The sequence below is a fragment of the Haplochromis burtoni genome, unplaced genomic scaffold (assembly GCF_018398535.1).
Source record: "Haplochromis burtoni strain Fernald_Lab_line unplaced genomic scaffold, NCSU_Asbu1 Contig_234, whole genome shotgun sequence".
Taxonomy (NCBI): domain Eukaryota; kingdom Metazoa; phylum Chordata; class Actinopteri; order Cichliformes; family Cichlidae; genus Haplochromis; species Haplochromis burtoni.
In genome coordinates this window covers 975,266-997,326 of record NW_024582595.1, presented here as the reverse complement: position 1 = coordinate 997,326, position 22,061 = coordinate 975,266, and the positions used below count along the sequence as shown (strand labels likewise).

Sequence of the window (22,061 nt, the reverse complement as noted above, 5' to 3'; positions counted from 1 at the left end):
TACTGCAAAGGCTTAGACCTCTGCAGAATACCAGTGCAGTGCACAACCTCAGTATACTTGATAGTGACTAATATGCCTTCTGATTCTATGTTTTAGTGATATACATTGAATATAAATTCCAATATCATTGAAATCAATATTAGATTAATTTCATAACAGTCACTAGGCAGGAGGTTAAAATAATTATAATGAACATGAGCAGAAGTTCACAATTCTATACTATTCTAAAGTAACTGCATGTGCTAATCTTGTAATTTTTTTAATTATTATTTTATCATTATTTTTGCATAAAGATTATTCTTTAGCTTCATTGGTGGTCTTTGATTTACAAAAAAAGAGAACAAAAACTACAACACAGAGGAGATCAAGAAAAGATTTCTTCGAAGAAACTTAGTATTCAAAGGGCTAACTTATGTCAGTTAGATTGTAATTAAATAATTTGATAAAAAGCAATCAAGATTTAATCAGTTTATCAACTGAAACAGAAGTTAACCTACTCTGTAGAATAAAAAAGACATATGTAAACAGCACATTCAATCGGAAAAGTGGCTACATTGTTAAACCCACATTTCGTTTTAGAAACATTACTATGCATTGCTTTAGTTCTTTAGTTTTCAGTCCGTATATAATAGGATCAAGTAAAGGGGGAAAAATTAGAACAGACACACCAAATGCTCTTCTCAGAACAGGGGATGAGCTGTCGATGCGGTGAGAAATCAATGCAAAGACAGTGTTGATTTGTAAGCTTAAGAAAACAATTAAATGTGTAGCACATGTCTGAATGGCTTTTTGCCGGGCATCTGTATGATTAGTAATGACACATGTACGCAAGATCTGTGCATATGTGTACAAAATTAGTGCCAACGGGCCTCCCATAAGCAGGAATATAGTTCCTAATCCATAGTAGTCGTTCACACTGGTGTTGTCACAGATTAATTTTACTAATGACTGATTGTTACAGTAAAAATCTACAATGTTTGTTCTGCATGTTTTGAAACGTACAAGCAGAATAAACAATGTAAACATCATTGACAAATTTATGAACCATGTTATAACAATCATTTTCATTAAATTATGTGAATTCATAATGGTTGTATACCTCAGTGGAAAACATATAGCAATATATCTGTCATATGCCATGGCACTCAAGATGAGCAAATTTCCTGTACCATAAACATGAATCAGAAAAGCCTGAAAAATACATGCATGGTGGGAAATAAGTCTGTTCTCTGCCACAATGCTAAAAATGAGATGAGGAAAAAAAGCCGTTGCACCCACTATGTCACTAATGGGCAAGTTGAACAGCAGGATAAACATGGGCTTGTGTAGTTTTTTATTCATAGCGATGACTGTTAACACCAACAAATTGGAAAACATAATAATTAAATAGGTAAGTGTTCCAAATACAAATGCTGGATAGATATCTGTGCTATATAAGCCCAGTGTTTGCAGTGTTAGAAGGCTACTTGTAGATGAATTAGTATACATAATTATACAATCTTTAAACTGTTTCCTTTCCTATGGAAAACAATATGTTCCTCCTGCTTGTCAAAATCTGTATCAAATTTCTCCAATTAAAAGAAATTATCACAAATTAACAAGCAATTTCAATTTGATTATGAAACACAAAGTTAGTTGTACCTGTGTTGTTGTTTTTTCCTGAAGCCTTGCATCACCCTAACTTCACCCTTAGAGTGCTGTAATTACCAATGATGATGATGTTGTTCTTTATATATGCCAAAGATGCCCCATGAGGCTAGCTGTTGGAGCATTTTGCATGAAGTAAGTCCTTACATAGAAGTAGATATCGTTAGCTTCATAGCATAAGTGCCTAAGTCATTTTTTTGTGTTTTGTGTTTCAGACGGACAGGATGATGCAGCAGTGGTAGGGGAGTAAAGTTAGGCAAAAATCTCAATTTGACCAAAAAATGACTTAGGCACTTATGCTATGAAGCTAACGATATGTAAAATTTTTACTTTTATTCTGAAAAAGTCTTTGAAGTATACCTCATTAATAATTTTGGCATGCTTTACCCTCCTTTGATTTTAAAACTAAAGGAGGGGTTGCCAAATATGTAAAGTAGAGAATTGTTTCAAATGCGAACACTTATATATGCACGTTCAAGCTTCAATGAGCTTAGATTGACTTTCATGACCAGCATCTTATGCTGCATATCTTGGCAACCTGAAATTTGACGTCCCAAGATTTTAGCTCTGCTGTTCTCAGCCACCTTTTGCTGGTGCATGTTGAGAGTACTTCTAAGTCAAATTAGGCGCAGATGTCTCTTTTCCTGTCCCAGTCATGCCCAAGGTATCTCATCTAACACCATGAAACTATGAGCTGGCTCTACCTGCCTCTATTTCTCCAATAATTAGGGCCTTTTCTGCCATAAGATCACAAAGAATTTCCGTGTTGTCTTCTAAGCCAGTCCCTAGACATGGAGAGGATTTATTGACATCAGCAACTTCCTTGACTTGCTGGTGATGCCTCCTGTGAAGGGCCATAGTCTTCTGCATTGTTTCCTATCCCTTCTCATCTCTGTAATTTCTATTGCCTGGGCCCCTGACTTTTCTTCACTTTCGTTTATGACAGGGGTGTCCAACTCCAAGCCTCAAGGGCCAGTGTCCTGCAGGTTTTAGATGTGTCCTTGATCCAACACTGCTGATTTAAATGGCTAAATTACCTCCTCAACATGTCTTGAAGTTCTCCAGAGGCCTGGTAATGAACTAATCATATGATTCAGGTGTGTTGACCCAGTGTGATATCTAAAACCTGCAGGACACCAGCCCTTGAGGCCTGGAGTTGGACACCCCTGATTTATCAACTGTGCTTCTCAATCTATATCACTTCCTAGGCTGTATCCATATCTACTTTTTAATACTGCAAAGGCTTAGACCTCTGCAGAATACCAGTGCAGTGCACAACCTCAGTATACTTGATAGTGACTAATATGCCTTCTGATTCTATGTTTTCTTGTTGAAGTCAGTCTAAGCTATATTCCGATACACTATCTCAGATCTTTTCTTAACATGGGGATTTAGATACTTTACAAGTTGTTAGTTTTTGTATTGTTGTTTGTCATTTATGCTTAGAAATATTTAACCATATAGGCTTAGAGGTGTATTGTCACGGTCTGCGGAGGCAGACCGTGCGGAAATGTGTGTGGTGGACCCAGGAGCGAACACAAGCGAGGATGCAGGAGTGGAGTTAAACAAAAGCGAGCCTTTATTTCTGGCTGATGAAAGGAACAAAACAGAGTGAGGGCAGCATAAGAGTAATAGTTAAACAGAAACCTAAACTGACATACCCCTACTCCAAGGCCCTGCATGTGTGGGTGGTTGTGGTGGAGCGGGAAGAGGGAGGCAGCTGGAGATGGGGAGGGAAGGAAGGGAGGGGCAAGTGACCCCTCCCTGGGGCCAGCTCCCCCGCTGACCCCAGTAGGCACCCCCATACTCCGCGACCCGCCAGGGAAAGGGGGCCCAGGCCCATCCAGACCGGGGCCCAGTGCAGCAGCGCCTCCCGGCCCCACAGAGCCCGGGACAGTCCACCCAACCCCACCACAGAGAAAACTGCACCCACCCCACCATCCACTCATCTTCCAGACTACATAAGACAATAAACACCCAGGCTGAGATCTTCCTCCACCTCTCCTGTAGTATCTGTAGTAAGGAGCCTTAATTAAGATGTTATTGATAGATATTGTCATGGTCCTGGGTCGGTGACCCAGTGTTTTGAGTTTCTTGTGTCTCTGAGTTTTTGTATTATGATCTTAGTTCTCTTTGTTGCCCCAGTTTATTCTTTAGTCTAGTGTCTTACTTTTGCTTTCTTGTATTCTATTTAGTTTTCTGAGTAGTTAGTTAGCCGCTCTCTGTGTCTCCCTGTTATTGTTCTCTGTGTCTCCCTGTTATTGTTCTCTGTGTTTCTTAGTTGCTCTGTCTCCCCTAGTCAAGTCTGCGTCTATGTTACATTTCCTGTTTTACTTTGAAGGTCTGTGTCCTACGTGAATGCATTGAGTTTCGCTTCCCTTGGGTCTGGTTATGTCTGATTTCTCCCACCTGTGCTCCCCTTCTGTGTCTAATTCCCCTCGTTATTTCCCAGTGTATTTAAGCCCTGTGTTTCTCTGTGTCAGTGTCGCGATCTCCCTCATGCTCCCTGCGTCTCCCTGTGTCTCCCTGTGTCTCCCTGTGTCTCCCTGCGTCTCCCTGCGTCTCCCTGCGTCTCCCTGCGTGTGTTTTGTTAGATTCTTCTCAGTTTAGGTTTTGTAGACGTTCTTTGTTCAGCAATTAAAGCTGCCATTTTGATTTCTAACCTGTTTCTAGTGAGTTTGCGTTTGGGTCCATTTCCTCCCTGCACACTGCCGGATCATGACAGATATATGTTTAAATCAGTCTGAGTTATGTAGCACACTGCACATAAACAATGTACTGAATATAAATAGACACTATGATAACTGGAGTGTGCAGAGTTTCCGTGAGCAGTTTTCCTGCATCTTGACTCATGTGTGTGGAGTGTTCATAGCATCAGCATCATGTTTTTGTTTATTTGTTTTGTTGGGTTGAAAAATAAATAAACTTATGATCATACTCATGGATCACCATGGCACATATCATCAGCCATATGATTTATTTATGCACATGAAAAAAGTGAGTGTGAATGTGTCTGACGTCACAGTGTTTTTGTGCACTGCAGCCTTGAAGAGTGTGTGGAGAAGGCCAGCCCACATCAGCAGCACTTAAGATATGCTTGTGTCACCCCTTACTGACACAAAATGTTTATTCTTTAGCTTGCCCTGTTCGACAGCAGCCTGTGCTCCAGACCATAGATTTAATTGAGGTGGATAATTGTTAAAAGTAATCTGCATTAAGCTTAGGGTTGCTCAAATTCAGTACAATGACATATGAGATGAAGTAAAATAGGCAAATATTTAATAGAATTATATATTTAAATTGTTGTGTTGTTATTATTATTAGTAGTATTAGTTATAACAATAATACTAATAATAATACAGATATTAAAATGGAAAAAGATGATTGATAATATACAATGTATATGAAAGTATAAACGTTCATATTCTATGAATATAAAGTTTTTATTTGATTTTTGTGAAAACAGTCACACAACGAGAAAGACGTGTAATTGGAAGTTTCCATTTACTTTTTATGCAAAAGAATATAATGACAAGCAATAACTAAAAAATAAAGTAATAACCTACATTCTTTCAAAAAGCACTACAATATCTGTCATCAGAAAACTTAATCAGCATGTTTTAAAAGACTCGACAGAGTGACTGAATTAATGTCAGACAGCAGGATAAATACGGGAAAATAAAACAATTAAAATGTTTCAGCATGTTACATCAGATTCTTTTGAAAGAGTGCATTAAGATGAAAACATCCTATTCTTTAAAAAGTTCAACACCTTTTCTTGAATTTCCTTTGTTTTCAAACCATAGATGATTGGATTCAGTGTTGGGGGGAAAATTAAAGTTGACAAACCCATAAATCTTCTGAAATGGGGTGACACATTATTTAGTCTATATGATATGATGGTGAAAAGACCAAGACACTCCAACAAGAGAAAAACAATCAGATGTGTAGCACATGTCTGCAGAGCTTTGGCTTTTGTATCTGATCGTTTAGATCTAAAGCAAGTTATGAGGATGCGGAGATATGTGTAGAAAACAATTCCATTAGCCACCAATTGTGAAAAAGCACTTATAAAAAGGCCATAGATGTTGTTAATAGTTGTGTCAGCACAGACCAAAGTCAACAGAGATGCATTATCACAATAGGGGTTTGTCATTTCAGATCGACAACGAGGCAAGCGCAAAAGTAAGAAAAAAAGCACAGCAATTAAAACTAAACAACTCATCCATACAATGGTGATTATTCTCATGATATGGGCATTAGTCATCACAGTACTGTACTGCAGTGGGTAACATATGGCAATGTATCTATCATATGCCATTGCACTCAGATTGAACACAGTGCCTGCTGCATAGATATGGATAAAGAAAGCTTGAGCAACGCAAGCTGAGTATTGCATTATCCCACTGTTTCTCAGTATTTCTTTGATGAGCTGTGGAAAGAGAGCTGATGAACCTATAAGGTCATTAATAGGAAGATTCAGCAGAATTAGGTACATTGGCTGATGCAGAGATTTATTCAGCACAATGGTGAGGATTAGAGTAAGGTTGCAAAATAGTATGATCATGTAACTCAGAGTTGCAAAAAAAAATGCAGGAAAAACACTCTCAGAAGAGAGATTAAAGACATTAATCTGTAAAAAAGAGGATGCGTTGTATCGGTTGTTCATTTTATTGCTTTTCACACTATAAAATTGAGAAGTCAATCATCGCTTCTTTGCTAATGAGCAAGACAATATTTACGTACCTCAAAGGACATAATAGAAAATATATAAAAAGAAGACATAGGATTAAATGTTACAGTTCAGTTATAATCAACAAACTATATCCTCCCTCTCCAAAGAACTTCATATACATTTCATGTCATGTAATTTGCACTCTTAAAAAAAACAACTTAGAATGTTTTGACCTTAAATTTAAATAGCTCATAGAACACACACACACGTATATAGGAGTCAATCGCTTCAAAGAAGAAAAAACATTGTACATATGCACAACATTGTACATACACGCAAAGCACTCATCTTTATCCAGTTATGTCAGTGCTGGCAATGACAACCTAGTAAAAGATTCATAGGGATTAAAGGCTTTATAGACGTGACTCTGAACAGCAGGCAGTTCTCTGGAGTATTAGGTGTTATCTTAAAGTTCATCTTTAGATTCACATGGTCTTAACCACTGCCTCACAAGGGATTTATCAAGGATCAGAAATGTTATATCATGTCATTAATTACCTACACAAACATCAACAACATATCAACAGGTCAGCTTTCATCATTTTATCAGTTTTTCAAGATTATCTGTAAGCACATAGAAACTATTTTTTTACTAAACTTGACTTACGCATTGCCTATCATCTGGTCTGTATCCAGGAGCGGAGATGAATGGAAAACCACATTCAATTTACAACTTTATCCTCATTAACGTTCCAGTTTTCCTGGTATTAGTAAATGACATTCTAAGAGATTTTCTGAGCATCTTTGTGTTCGTATGTCTTGATGGTATCCTGACTTTCTTCAAAACCCCCCAGGAGCACTGTGTCCATGTCCACTCCATCCTGCAGCGATTCCTCGAGAACCGCTTATATGTCAAGGCCAAGAAATTTGTTCCACTCTCCTTCTGTCATTTTTCTAGGTTATATTTTGGCAGGAGGACAGGTGAAGATCGACCTGTAAGTGAAGGGCTCACTTCCACGTCACACAAGCACCCACCACACCTCACCTCCACCAAAGTCCTGCCTGTCTTGTCCACTGAAGCCAAAACTGCCTTTGTCTTACTAAAACACCTGTTTTGAGCCGCCCAGATACCACAAAACCATTTATCATAGAAGTAGTTGCATCAGACTCTGGAGTCAGGGTTGTTCTCTGTTCCCAGTGTTCTGGACTAATAGGTAAGCTGCAACTTTGTGCATTTTTCTGTCACCTCCTGCAGAGAAAAATTACAGTATGATGTGGCCAACTGGGAGATGTTAGCAGTGAAGTTGGCTCTAGGGAAATGGAAAGAGGGGGCTGAACATCCTTTTAAATGGTAAAATGGTAAATGGCCTGTATTTGTGTAGCGCTTTACTTAGTTCCTATGAACCCCAAAGCGATTTAAACTACATTCAGTCATCCACCCATTCACACACACACATTCACACACTGGTGATGGCAAGCTACATTGTAGCCATAGCTGCCCTGGGGCGCACTGACAGAGGCGAGGCTGCCGGACACTGGCACCACCGGGCCTCTGACCACCACCAGTAGGCAAGTGTGAAGTGTCTTGCCCAAGGACACAATGACAGAGACTGTCGGAGCTGGGGCTCGAAATGCCTTTCCCATAAGCTCGCTCCATGTTACATTGGACCATACGAGATTGAAGCTATCATCAGTCCTGCGGCAGTTACAGTAAGCTGCAGTACATTCCAGTCCTCTTTGCCCACGACTTGTCAAACAACTTTATTTAGATAAACTTGTAAATCGTATCGCTAAGTCAGTCCCTAGACATGGAGAGGATTTATTGACATCAGCAACTTCCTTCACTCGCTGGTGATGCCTCCTGTGAAGGGCCATAGTCTTCTGCATTGTTTCCTATCCCTTCTCATCTCTGTAATTTCTATTGCCTGGGCCCCTGACTTTTCTTCACTTTCGTTTATGACAGGGGTGTCCAACTCCAGGCCTCAAGGGCAAGTGTCCTGCAGGTTTTAGATGTGTCCTTGATCCAACACTGCTGATTTAAATCTATATCACTTCCTAGGCTGTATCCATATCTACTTTTTAATACTGCAAAGGCTTAGACCTCTGCAGAATACCAGTGCAGTGCACAACCTCAGTATACTTGATAGTGACTAATATGCCTTCTGATGCTATGTTCTTGTTGAAGTCAGTCTAAGCTATATTCCGATACACTATGTCAGGTCTTGTCTTAACATGGGGATTTAGATACTTTACAAGTGTTTTATCGTTGACTTGAATCCTTAAAAATGAAAGATTACTAAATAACTATGTAAGGATTGTGCTCTTTCTCTCGCACCACTTCCAACAGAGTTTAACATAAAGGCAATCTGGAAACCAATCAGTCTGTCTACTGACCAACTTTGATGAGCTTTACCTGATGGTCCTTGTTTACAAATAGTTGTAAGACATGTTAAAAAGAGATGAAGTTTTTGAGATTGTATTTAGGTAAAGGCATGCCCTCCATTGTTTTCTACACAGACTGTTTACTTGTATGAGACCAAAGCATTCTAAAATGGGATTGGTCAGTAAAACTCAGAGTACAAGCAGATTATAAATGAAAATCAAACAAATTACACAACCAAAAGTAATATCCCTCCCTTACAAATTCTGCATAGAGATTTGGTTAAGGGTAAGGCGATGGGGTTAGATGCTCTTTTATTTATTTAGTTTTGTGACTAAACAACTTCATGTGTATGTATTTATAAACTGTCATGAACCAGAAGTTCAAGCAAGATTCAGACCCAAAAGCAGACTCAATAACTCACTTAACTTTTCACAAGTCTTTATTTACACAGCGAGAGTGGAATCTTGCTAAACGTGAATACACATGAGGAGACACCAGCAGAGAGCAGATCATCACGAGGAGTCACTGGCAGAGAATGCGAGCAGAACAAGAACTCTGAAACAGAGGAGAGGAAGATTACTGGACTGGTAAGGTGATAGAGGAAAGCTGGAGGTTAGTACTGACTGAAGGGAGTTTTGCAGGCCAAAATTTGAGACGCTTCGGGGAGGGTACCTGTGGGAGTGTCCAGAGCAGGGCATGAACACTGAAAACGGTGGAAAGTCTTCCAGAAAAGTGGAAAGTTTTCCAGATTCTCCAGAGGGGTCTAGTAAAGGCACGATGGGCAGGAGGGCATGCACGTAAGCAAGGTTATGGATTCTGAGAGCAGTTTGCAGGAGAGGAAAGCAAGCAGGACCAGCGCTGGAAAAAGAATGGCAACCGAGCGTCGATCTGGGAGACTGCGACCAGGAGCTGAAGCGCATAGAAACAAAGTTGCACATGAAGAAAACTGGGATGAAGCTAACCATAAGGGACACCTAGTTATCACTAAGAGGTAGCAGGATGAGTGGGAGGCAGTGCTGGCCAAAATAACCCTCCTGCTGATTTGCTCATGAATGAGATACTGGTGAGACACCAGAACCTCTGAGGGTGGACACCAAAAGCACTGGAAAATCCCTAGCCACTCCGACGGGCCATGACATAAACCACAACACAAATATCTCCCATCTTTTCTCCATTTTTCTTATGGATCATGAGTATATTTTCTGTAATTCAAAAATCTGTATAAAAATAGAATCTAAATATATTATCATTTATAATAAAGATGATCAGAAAAATGTACTTTGATGTATTGAGCATGTGCAGTATATTGTCAATATATTGACATCACAAAACGCATCACAAAACCAAAAGAAAAAGATCAGGATAAAAGTAACAACAAGTTTTCATAACTGCAATACGATGTAGTCAACAATCATTCATTTTAAGTGGGATGAATGTTTATCTCTATATTTTAAGAATCGCTACATCTTATAAGTGTTATTGAGTCAAACTACATTAGCAAAAAGGTCAGACACAAAAAATCCACAATAATATTTCCTGTAATACAGGAAACTGCAGATTTTTCCACAGTGATGCAGATGGCTTATGTGTCTGTTCTTGTGTGTGTCATTATTTTACATAACTTCTTCATGTGTAGCTCTTAAAGTTTTCAAAGTGCTGATCAGATGACGCAGTGTTTTCATTTTTATTGCAGCTCAAAGAAGATTTTTATGATTTGATTAACAGTAAGCAAATATTCACATAGATACTCTATTTTTTAAGACTCTCAGGAGAGTGCTTCGCATTTCGTTTGTATACAACCCATATACGATTGGATTCAGAAGTGGAGGTACAGTAAATATGAGCATGCCCATGATCTTTTGCATGTCAACCGAAACATTTTTGAATCTGTGAGATAAAATCGTGAATGTTGCCACAACCTCAAACATGAACAGTATAACTAACTGTGCGACACACGTGTTGACAGCTTTTGCCTTTGTTTCTGATTTCCTTGTAACCACACATGCAATGAGAATTTTAACATAGGAATATGCCTGAATGGATACGCTTACAACTTGTATAACAGCAGTGTTAAACAGCCCCATAATATTATTGACTGTTGTGTTTCCACACGTCAGCTTCAGGAGAGATGGGTTATCACAAAACACATTCATAACAACATGTTTGCACCTGGGAAGTCTTGCCTGCAAAGAGAACAGTGATACAATCAAGACAAAGTCGAGGCCCCAAACTAGTACAATGATACAACTAATAAATCTTGGTGTCATGACAGAGCTATAGCGTAAGGGCATGCAAATAGCAACATAACGGTCAAAGGACATTGCTGCAAGAATAAACAAAATGCCACCACCATACATGTGGAGCAGGAATGCCTGTAAAACACAGAGATGATAGTCTATTTTGTGTGTCTCTGTGACAATATCTGAAAGTACTTTTGGTAACATTGCAGATAGTCCTATGAGATCATTGAGTGGAAGACTAAAGAGGATGAAATACATGGGTTTGTGAAGGTTTCTGTTCAATATGATTAAAGCCAACAAGGTCAGGTTGCAGGAAATTCCAAAAATACAAATTGAAATGCCAAGAAAAAATATAGGATACTTTCCTCCAGGTGGGATAACAAATGGATCAAGGGTTAACTCGGAACTAAAGTCAAAGGACTGGTTTTCCATTTTAAAGTTAGAAAAAGACAACTGTGAATTTACTAAACATTGTTACTAAAATATTTTCACATTATAATTAAAATCAAGTTTACAGAAATCAAGGGTGCCATTTTTCAAATGTAATGTTGCCTAAAGTGCTCTGAACTGTTGTGCTTCTCTTGCTTTATTAAAGTCACCTTGACCAGAACATGTAACGTCACCCCGTGACATGTATACTTCTGGGATTATTAATGGATTTACAAAGATAGAAAAACAAAAATCTTTTTGTTAAGGTTGTATTCAGTATCCAAATCAAGTACTAAAAGTTTTACTTAATTTAGCTAAATAAACTAATGTTAAGCGCATTACTATTAAAATAACCACCAGTAAACTACAGGGTAAATGCAGGAAACATAAGGAATAAACTAAAATGTTTCCGACACAAAACAGTCTGTTTGTTCCAGTTATGTATATGAGACTCTATGATAACCAGTCCCTTTTATCACAGCAGTATAGAATAGAATAGAATTAAACTTTATTGTCATTGCACATGTCACAAGTACAAGGCAACAAAATGCAGTTTGCATCCATCCAGAAAGTGCTTAGCAATAATATAGATATATTACAAAATATATATTAGCAATGAAATAGATATATAGACATATTACAAAAATGGGTCCATTATAGGTATGAGGGTACAAAATTATGGTCTTAAAAAATTATGCGGGTCTATTATGTAGATGGTATGAAGGTATGTTATAAATATGCTATAACTAAAAGTATGTACAGGCTGTAGTGAGTGTACAAGCTATGTACAGGCTATGAACAGGATATACATATGAAAATGTATAGAAATATGAACAATACAAGTTATAAACAGTTGTAAACAGTTGTAGAACTATAATTATTATTGAACAGAATTATAGAGTAGTGCAGTTTAGATCAGTGAGATATGTGGCTATTTCCTACAGAGATTATATTAAGTGCTAGTGGTTGTGAGTGGTAGTTCAGTCCATGTTATTATTGTGTGTATGAGGGTACCGTTGGTCATTTGTTTGTTTTTGTCCGTTGTGTGTGTGTTCAGTTATAGGTGGTTGTGGGTGTGTGTGTGTGTGATCAGTCCATGAGTTTAATGTCGGTCAGATGTCAGGAGGCAGAGTTCAGCAGTCTGACAGCTGTAGGGAAGAAGCTGTTCCGGTACCTGGTGGTCTTAGTCCGGAGGCTCCTGTAGCGCCTGCCTTAGGGCAGGAGGGTGAAGAGTTGTTGATGATTTTCCCAGCCCTTTTCAGACACCGCTTCATGTAGATGTCATTTATGGCAGGAAGTGGTGCTCCGGCAATGCGCTGGGTGGTTTTCACGATACTCTGCAATGCCTTCTGGTCCGAGGCAAGAGCAGCTCCCATACTAGACTGCTATACAGTTGGTCAGTATGCTCTCAATGGTGCAGATGGTGCACCTTAACCTTTCAGTTAAAGGTGAGATGGGTTAGAAAGTTTCTTTCAGTTTTTATAGATGTTAGATTTCTTTAAATAAGATGATGGTACCAAATATTATAATCTTTTACTTTGTAATTCACTCAATTTTATTTGGATAATTTAATCAATTTGCATTTAAATGTGTTAATCTTTGATTTTTTATTTTTGTGCAATTATCTTTTAATTAATAGTCTATTATATATATTATATTTTATATATTATATATAGTTATGTATATTATATATTATACTATATATAGATAGATAGATAGATAGATAGATAGATAGATAGATAGATAGATAGATAGATAGATAGATAGATAGATAGATAGATAGATAATCAGATATGATACAGTCACTATAGAAGTATTATGTGCTTCTATCTCGTCTTTGGCCGCCTATTATCCCAGCAGGGTACCTGGATCACGGCGCAGGGCGTACGTGTTGATTGGCCTCGGATCTGTGTTCTTAGCCATTCAGCCTGATCCTCAAGGACTGCCTGAACCCTCTGCAAGGCTCTATTGGTGCGTCTTGCAGCTCTCTGTTGCGGCCTCTTCATGTATCCATTTCGACCTGACGAGGACTCCCCAGGTACTTGTATACTGTCCCTCCATATGTCGGCAATATGGGTTGTCCTTCTGGTTAGTTTCAAATCCTCCCTCAGTTTCCTGACTACCTACGCCTCTACTTCTGTTATCCATCCGACTTACACTTTCGTCCAGTTCCGGAACGACATTTCCCAGGAGTGCATATTGCATGGTATGCCTGTAGTGCAGTCGGATCAGTGAATCGTTTTATGTTCTCGTCACTCTTGCATGCACTTATACATCGCTTGGCATAGGTTGCTATCTAACTTGTACATGTCGCGGAGGTCGGAGGCGACATCACCATGCTCGTTCACTGTAGTCGGCTCTCCATTTGCAGTTTCTGATTTAATGATCTTCACGAGGGGCACTGGGGGACTGGTGAGTGTCAGCACCACAGTCCAGGATGAGACAACGAACATCCAAGAATACATTGGGAAGATGGCCCCAACTGACCGAGTGCTCAGTGAATACCTCAGGCAGCAGAAACCCAAGAAAGAGGAGGGAGACAAGGAACCATCATGGAAGGACAGGCCCCTGCACGGTATGTACCACCGGCAGATAGAGGAGGTGGCTGATATCCAGAAATCCTACCAGTGGCTGGACAAAGCTGGACTGAAAGACAGCACAGAGGCACTAATCATGGCAGCACAAGAACAAGCTCTGAGCACAGATCCATAGAGGCTGGGGTCTATCACACCAGGCAAGACCCCAGGTGCAGGCTGTGTAAAGATGCCCCTGAGACAATCCAGCACATAACAGCAGGGTGCAAGATGCTAGCAGGCAAGGCATACATGGAACGCCATAACCAAGTGGCCGGCATAGTGTACAGGAACATCTGTGCCGAGTATAACCTGGAAGTCCCGAGGTCAAAATGGGAGATGCCCCCAAGGGTGGTGGAGAATGACCGAGCTAAGATCCTGTGGGACTTCCAGATACAGACGGACAAAATGGTGGTGGCTAACCAACCGGACATAGTGGTGGTAGACAAACAGAAGAAGACGGCCGTAGTGATCGATGTAGCGGTTCCGAATGACAGCAATATCAGGAAGAAGGAACACGAGAAGCTGGAGAAATACCAAGGGCTCAGAGAAGAGCTCGAGAGGATGTGGAGGGTGAAGGTAACGGTGGTCCCCGTGGTAATCGGAGCACTAGGTGCGGTGACTCCCAAGCTAGGCGAGTGGCTCCAGCAGATCCCGGGAATAACATCGGAGATCTCTGTCCAGAAGCTAAGATACTGCGCAGGACCCTCAAGCTCCCAGGCCTCTGGTAGAGGACCCGAGCTTGAAGGATAAACCGCCCGCAGGGGCGTGCTGGGTGTTTTTTTTTTTTTTTATAGATATAGATAGATAGATAGATAGATAGATAGATAGATAGATAGATAGATAGATAGATAGATAGATACAAATGGCAAACAATAAACTCGTATATATATATTATTAGTAAAGATATGTTGGTATATAGTGCTACAAATAATACTTTAAAAGTATTTCTTTTATATACTTTTATAACTGTTTTATAACATAATTGCTGCATTAGCATAACAATACCTTATACCATAAAGTAGTGCCACAGAAATAATAAAAATATATTTTTATTCAGCTTAAATATAATTTCAGCTCTTAAAATAAAGAGTTGTAATAAAACTTTTATAAAACTATTATGTAACTGGAACCACTTTAACTGGGCAGAATTACAACAGCCAAATCCCTGATTACTTTGTCAAAACATATTTTTAATGAGCCCCTTAGAAGTTTGATTAATTGATGTGTTATTAACTGTCTCACATTTTAATTAATCCCTGGACAAATGGTAAACCTCTAGTCTAGAATGATATACTGTTTTACTTGCTAATGAGGATTGTTTTTTAATAATACTCCTGGGAGGTGTGTGTGACTCAGATGTTTACAAGTTGTTAAGTGGAGTTGCATAATAATGTGTGAACATTTGATTTTTTTAAACTTTAATCATGAACTGTGAAATTAAGTAAATTATTTTTACACCTTGGGTACTATAACACTGTTTATTATTTTTTCATAAATATATGAATTATTACAATCATTTATTGTTTTTTATGTACATTCATTTGCACTGTAGGAACAACAGTTCCTTCTGACATAGTAATTTATTAATATTGAAGTAAAATGTTTTACAGAAAATGCAGAAAGACAAAAACCATGTTTAATGATTTCAATGTTCGGCCTTTCCAGAAAGTATGAAAGAATACTAATTGAAACAGAGCTCTGAAGTGATCACAACAGGCAATGGGGAACAAGGACAATTTTTACTCACACAAAAGGGCAGTAAGGACATTAGGACTAATCATCTTCCCCTGGGAAATGGATATGATGAACCCTTGAGCTGCTTTGATAATTCATTTGACCCACTTATTACATTATTTGCCCTTTTTTAGTACTGTTCCACAGAAAAGGGCATGGGTTGAGTTTACTGTCTCAGGCCTTTCTATGTAAGGTTAAGGTATTTTTCTGCTTGATTGTTTATTTGAGTGGTTGACTTATCTGATGACATGGTTCACTGGAACATAAACATATTCACATTTGGGGAATTTGAAATTGCCCCAGTGAAAGTCCCTGGTTCATTTTCAGATGTTAATGTAGATATGAAATATTGAAAATATTTATTTATTTATTTTTACATGTGCTTATGCTTTTATGGAGCACTCATTGAAATACATGGAAAATCATGGAAATATATGGAAAGAGGCATAGTAAATCCTGGACTGCAGCTTGCCACAGGGCACTTTTTTTTCTTGTATGTAATTCAGTCAAAAACTAAATAAATCATAGGTGCACAAAGGAGCTTAATAGCAGGTCCTTCCTCCCAGCAGCTGTTAGACTTTATAACCATCACTCTGCATATTATCAAAAACCAAACCAGTGCTACCATTTCTATGCCACAAATTTCACAAATTTTTAGAATCCCAACACAAACAACACCTGTCTCAACATTTAGAATAACTTTTGAGCATACACTTTTTTGTGTTTTTGTTTGTTTTTTCACTCAAACTCTTAGTTTTGATGTTTTGACGAACTACCAACAGCCTTTGATTAGATGATCTCTGGCTGCGAGAGGGAGTGTGAGGTTCTAAGAGATCAGAAACATAGGCAGGAGACGGTCAAGGTTCTTTTTGCTCAAAAAAAAAAAAAGATTGTTACAGTAATCTAAGCGAGAAGAAATAAAAGCATGAATAATCATTTCTAACTCAGATTTAGACAAAAACGTTCGCAGTTTGGAGATATGACAGAGAGAGCATTTTTAAACAGCACAGCAGGTAGAATTTCATTTGGACAAGTGGTGATGTTCATTTTATCCAGCAGAAGTGAAAGGTCATGTATGGTCAATGGGTTAAACACTTACAGCAAATGAGGGGGAGGTGGACCAGAGACACAATGCTCATAAGGACATTATTAACTTTATCTACAAAGAAGTTTAGAAAGTCATCACTCTCACATAGAGAGGACACAGGTACTGGGTGGTCCACAGGGGAAACAATAGAGTTTATGGGGCGAGCGTGGCTCCAGAGTTGGGCGTGCGCCTTGTAATTGGAAGATTGCCGGTTCGAGCCCCGGCTTGGGCAGTCTCGGTCGTTGTGTTCTTGGGCAAGACACCTCACCCGTTGCCTACTGGTGGCCCGGTGGTGCCAGTGTTCGGCAGCCTCGCCTCTGTCAGTGCGCCCCAGGGTGGCTGTGGCTACAATGTACCTGCCATCACCAGTGTGTGAATGTGTGTGTGTGAATGGGTGGATGACTGGATATGTAAAGCGCTTTGGGGTCCTTAGGGACTAGTAAAGCGCTATATAAATACAGGCCATTTTATGGTTTCGAACAGTACTTTGGAATTTTTCTTGTTTGATGAGATCAACTGAGAAAAATATCCTGATCTAGCTGATTTAATGGTTTCGTGCAGGGCAACCCAAACTTTCCTAAGGTGGAGCCTGTGAACATCAATTTTAGTTGATTTCCAAAGGCGTTCTGCTTTACTACAGAGTCTTTTGACGTTCCTTATGTCATCCTTTATGAGGAGGAGCTCCATGGCGGACAAGTCCACATTGTTTCCATATCCCATTGCTTTCTTCATGTGTCTGGAAGGACTGCAGGTAGAGTGCAGGTCACAAACATACAGTGAAAAGTGGAAAGAGTACAATTTCTACAGATAATACACACTGGCCACTATTTATGGTCCTCATTCTTGTTAATAATTTAAAATGTGCTTGTTAACTTTTTTTTTCTTCTTTCGAAGTGTATGGCAGGAAAAGTTTTGCTTTTATTCTTGCATCTAGACAAAAATTAAATATCAAGCTCCATATTAATTCATGTGGGAATCTATAACGAGCCCTTGATAAATATAGAACTGTAGCTGAAATGGAGAAGCCAGTAAATTCATATCAAATGTTACACCCTGAATATAAAAGTCACTCAGCTGTAGCTGCTGATTAGATTCCTTCCTCCACAGCCAAGGTACAAAACACTAGCAGCTTAAAACACTGTGACTTCACATTGTTGTAGGTTTTGTTGAGCATTTTTTTGTTTTGTTTTGTTTTTTCAAAACATCTGCATTTTCACTATAAATTGTTGGTACTTTCCTTAGTTTATGGTTATGGTTTATTGGTGTCACTTTTAGTTGTTGTTGTTTTACACACCATATTTGAAAATGAATGAAAAAGGGGTTTTTTTTTAATGCAAGAGAACAAGACAGAATTTGATTACTGAATATTTCAATTGAAGGCAATGTGTTTTTAAAAGTGTAATTTAATTTAATTTTGTGTTTGTTTTTCTTTTTTTGTTATCCTGAAGCATTTTTAATCATATTTTATTTTTATTGATTTTTTTCAGGCAGAAAAAAAAGTGTAATAAGTATGTTCATTCAGCTTTAACGTACTGGGACACTTATCATGTTTCATTGTCAGTGTTTTCTCTTTTAGGTTTCCCATTAAGTAAAGAGAATGGAAAAAAACAAAACAGTTTCAACCGATATTCTGGAGGTCCAAGGTTTTGACATTTCTCCACAGTTAACGTATCCTCTCTTTTTCTTACTGCTCTTTGTTTACTTCACCCTGCTTTTTTCTAACATTGGAGTCCTTTTGCTTATCATTTCTCAGAAGAGTTTGCACCAGCCAATGTACTTTCTGTTTTGTAACCTGTCTGTCAATGATCTCATAGGTAACACAGTCCTGCTGCCTCAGCTAATGGCTCACATCTTGGCAACCGAACGGTTTATCACCTACAAACAGTGTGTGGTTCAGGCTTTTCAAAGTCACACATTTGGATCGGCTTCACATATGATCCTCATCATTATGGCAATTGATAGATATGTGGCGATATGCCACCCCTTAAGGTATAGTTCCATTATGACAACCAGAACTGTGGTTGGGCTGTCCGCAGCTGCCTGGGGGGTGTCAGTAGTGCTTGTGTCTATATTAATAGGTCTTACTGTGAGGCTGTCCCGCTGCAGATCCACTATACAAAATTCTTACTGTGACAATGCATCACTATTCAAGCTTTCTTGTGAGGACGTGTCCGTAAACAACATCTATGGACTCTTTTTCACTGTGCTGCTGTTTACTAGTTCAATTGCAAGCATAGCTGCCACCTATTTTAGAATTGCTCTCATTTGCTGGATTAAGAAAAACAAAGACTTAAATAACAAAGCGCTGCAAACATGTGCAAGCCACCTTGTTCTTTATCTGATCATGCTCTGGTCAGGATTTTTAACAATTATTTTGCATCGTTTCCCAAATTACCCAGACTTAAGGAAAATTGCATATGTTTTATTTCATGTTGTCCCTGCTAATCTGAATCCAATAATTTATGGAATGCAAACGAGATCATTAAGACATAAAATTACTGAAATACTGAAAAGAAAAGTGACTCCATCCTAATATTTTTTATCTTAAATTTTCTATCTTAAATTTTATCTTAAATTTTTATCTTAAATTTACAGTACTAATTTACAGTACTAATTTACAGTACTAATAAAGGCGCCTATTTTATTTATAGGCACCTTTAAATACCCTGAAGGTCACCTTACATTAGTACAAAATAAATAAATAAAGTAAGGTTTTCAGTGGTTGCAACTAAAAGGTACCTATTTTAGATTAACCTTTTCTTTTAACTGAAGTTCCAGTTCCTTTTGAAAAGTCTTTCAACAGCTCAATAACAATAACAACAGCATAAAATGACAAGACATCAGAATGAGTGACGCATTAATTTTCCTCCCACCCATGTATTCAAATCTAAATGTTTTCTACCAACCTTTTTTTTAAGTGGGGCCAAGCCTACACACTTCTATTGATTGATTGCTGAAAAGCCATTAAAATAATATCTATGACAGAGCATAAAATAAATAAAAATGTCCTTATAATCCGTATCACTATGCATGTATTTGGAGCTGAGTAATGCATTTGTTTTCAGTAAGCTTGTGGGGTTTTTTCTGTGTAGTCATTGTTAATAACTTACAACCCAAAACTTGTGCTCAAAAAGTTAGTAATGTTTTTTTTTTTTTACTTTGATAGAGTATCACAATACAAATACAAAATGTATTTATTGTACATATACCAATAGGGAATATATTTTCAGTTGTTTATTATGTACCCTTGCAACTATTATTTTCCATCTAACGCTAACTGAAGAGAGTATTTTAAATTCAGGGAATTTAAAATAGAAAGTAGCTCGTCCACAGAAGGACTGGTAGCTCCCCTTACAATAAGGGTTCAGATCGCGCGAACAGGTGTGAAATGTGTGTGTTTAGTTAGTTTGTTTGTTTGCTTGTTTTAATCAATTTTAAATCATGCTTTTTATTTGTTTTGTTTCTAATGTCTCTGTAAAGCACTTTGAATCACCTTGTTGTTGAATTGTGCTATACAAATAAATTTGCCTTGCCTTGCCTTGAAGCTTCTGAGGCTTCTTTGTCATATCCTATTAATAACAAAAGGCTTTTAGAGGTTTTTTTTTAACTAATTCTTTACTCATAAAAGCCAACTAAGATTACTGTGTGGCTAAAGATAATAAGAAATGCCAGTGATAAAATATTTCCTTGGTGAATGGCTGTTTGGATCAACTTAATCAATTCAGTTCTTCATTCTAATCCATTATCAACACTGTTCTGTATTGTTTGGCATGACTGTGTGCAAGGAGTTGTCTTTCACACCTTCAAATTAGGACCATCAGATAGAAGGAAAATATTTTTTACCAGAAATATATTTCTGAATTTAAAAAAAAAAGAAAGTACCATTGTAATCCCCCTAAAATACTTTCCTTGTCTTCCTGCATGCCACATGCACCTGGATTATCCAGGACAGATTATTTTCCCATGACATTTTACTGTAATTTTTCTCTACTTCTGTTAATGTGACATTGCATTGTAGTGCATTTCCTAACAGTTTAGAACAGAGTACTGCTGACTAAGCATTCAGACTATTTTCCTTTCTGGTCGAGATTAAAGAGGGCTATCCCTCTCTAAAACATATAGATGAGGGATTATACCAAGAGCTAAACTAATGGCTGCAAACTATGAGATTTCACGGTTAATGCATAAGCGTTACACTAGCGGTATCATCATAAGCATGTTATATGTTTTACAGAAACTGGTAACACAATTTCTATCAAAGGGTCTTGTGCTAGTATAATTATTTTATACCCATGCCAGCTGTTATATTTTCATGGATTTATAAATTAGTCAAACAAGCCATGTGAAGCATTAAAAGAGCATTGAACCCTCTCAGGGTTCACTGGAGGCCTTACTTTCTCAGGACACCACCATAACCATAGTAACTGCTTTTGACTTAACTGCTTTGTCAGATTTTGGGTTGGAGGAGGGCTGGAGCCTATTTTAGTGAGGGGTGGGATAAACCCTGGGCACATCACCAATCTATCACAGGGCTATTCAGCTGATTTTAATCTCTGCAATCAACCTGACATGTGTGTCTTTGGACTGAGGGAGCAAGCTGTTTGCCCAAGAACAGGGAGAATATATAAGCTCCACACAAAAAAGCCTCAGGTACTGACTGTTTTGAATGAAAAACCCTCTTTCTGTGACATGATAATGATGACCACTATATAAAAGTTACTGTCACATCACGGGTTCGTGAGGTCCCATTTTGGACCCTCTATTTGAAAATTATGGGCATTACCATTTAGGCTTTGTGTAGACAAAAGTGACAACATTAGGTTCATTCATAGATCTATAATTAACCTTGCATTACAGATACCTGCTAATTAGTGCAGATACCCAGTCTCATTAAGTGAGCAATGCGTCTTTAACACTTTAATACCTCTTGCATAAGTCACAGTGCATTTTAAATGGGTGAGCCATAAAAAAATAAAAAATAATTCAAATATATAATAAATCACCCTGTAAATTTGTTATGAAGGGGAATTTTTCCTATAGAGACTTAAATGGTTTATGAACCAGGACGAAAACATGTTTATTTCTGCTCAAAAGTTGTGTTTTTCAACAGTCAGTCTCAAGTGGCTAATTAAGTATTCAAGGAAACTGCAAGTAACTGTTTTTGCTGCTTAAATGATCTGTATGTTTATTTCATCACTTCACTATTTCGTTTTGTATCAGTAAATTAATAGATTCTTTTCTGGAATGTGGACATTTTAAATTTTCCTGCAACAATAAGACATTTCTTAAG

General features: G+C 38.1%; 4 protein-coding genes across 4 annotated transcripts; 1 reads left to right on the top strand and 3 right to left on the bottom strand.

The window, feature by feature from the left end:
• Positions 1 to 533: 533 nt before the first annotated feature.
• Positions 534 to 1,660, bottom strand: LOC102304387 (olfactory receptor 51E2-like). Its single transcript, XM_005953597.3, has one exon. The coding sequence runs from the start codon at positions 1,486 to 1,488 to the stop codon at positions 550 to 552; it is 939 nt and encodes a 312-aa protein (XP_005953659.3). The 5' UTR covers positions 1,489 to 1,660; the 3' UTR covers positions 534 to 549.
• Positions 1,661 to 5,380: 3,720 nt separating this feature from the next.
• Positions 5,381 to 6,316, bottom strand: LOC121815514 (olfactory receptor 52R1-like). The gene has a single exon (XM_042226916.1). It carries the CDS (start codon positions 6,314 to 6,316, stop codon positions 5,381 to 5,383), a length of 936 nt encoding a protein of 311 aa, XP_042082850.1.
• A 4,125-nt stretch (positions 6,317 to 10,441) lies between these two features.
• LOC102313894 (olfactory receptor 52B2-like) lies at positions 10,442 to 11,377 on the bottom strand. Its single transcript, XM_005937527.1, has one exon. It carries the CDS (start codon positions 11,375 to 11,377, stop codon positions 10,442 to 10,444), a length of 936 nt encoding a protein of 311 aa, XP_005937589.1.
• A 6,907-nt stretch (positions 11,378 to 18,284) lies between these two features.
• Positions 18,285 to 19,304, top strand: LOC102314186 (olfactory receptor 52N5-like). The gene has a single exon (XM_042226923.1). The coding sequence runs from the start codon at positions 18,369 to 18,371 to the stop codon at positions 19,302 to 19,304; it is 936 nt and encodes a 311-aa protein (XP_042082857.1). The 5' UTR covers positions 18,285 to 18,368.
• The last annotated feature ends 2,757 nt before the right edge of the window (positions 19,305 to 22,061 follow it).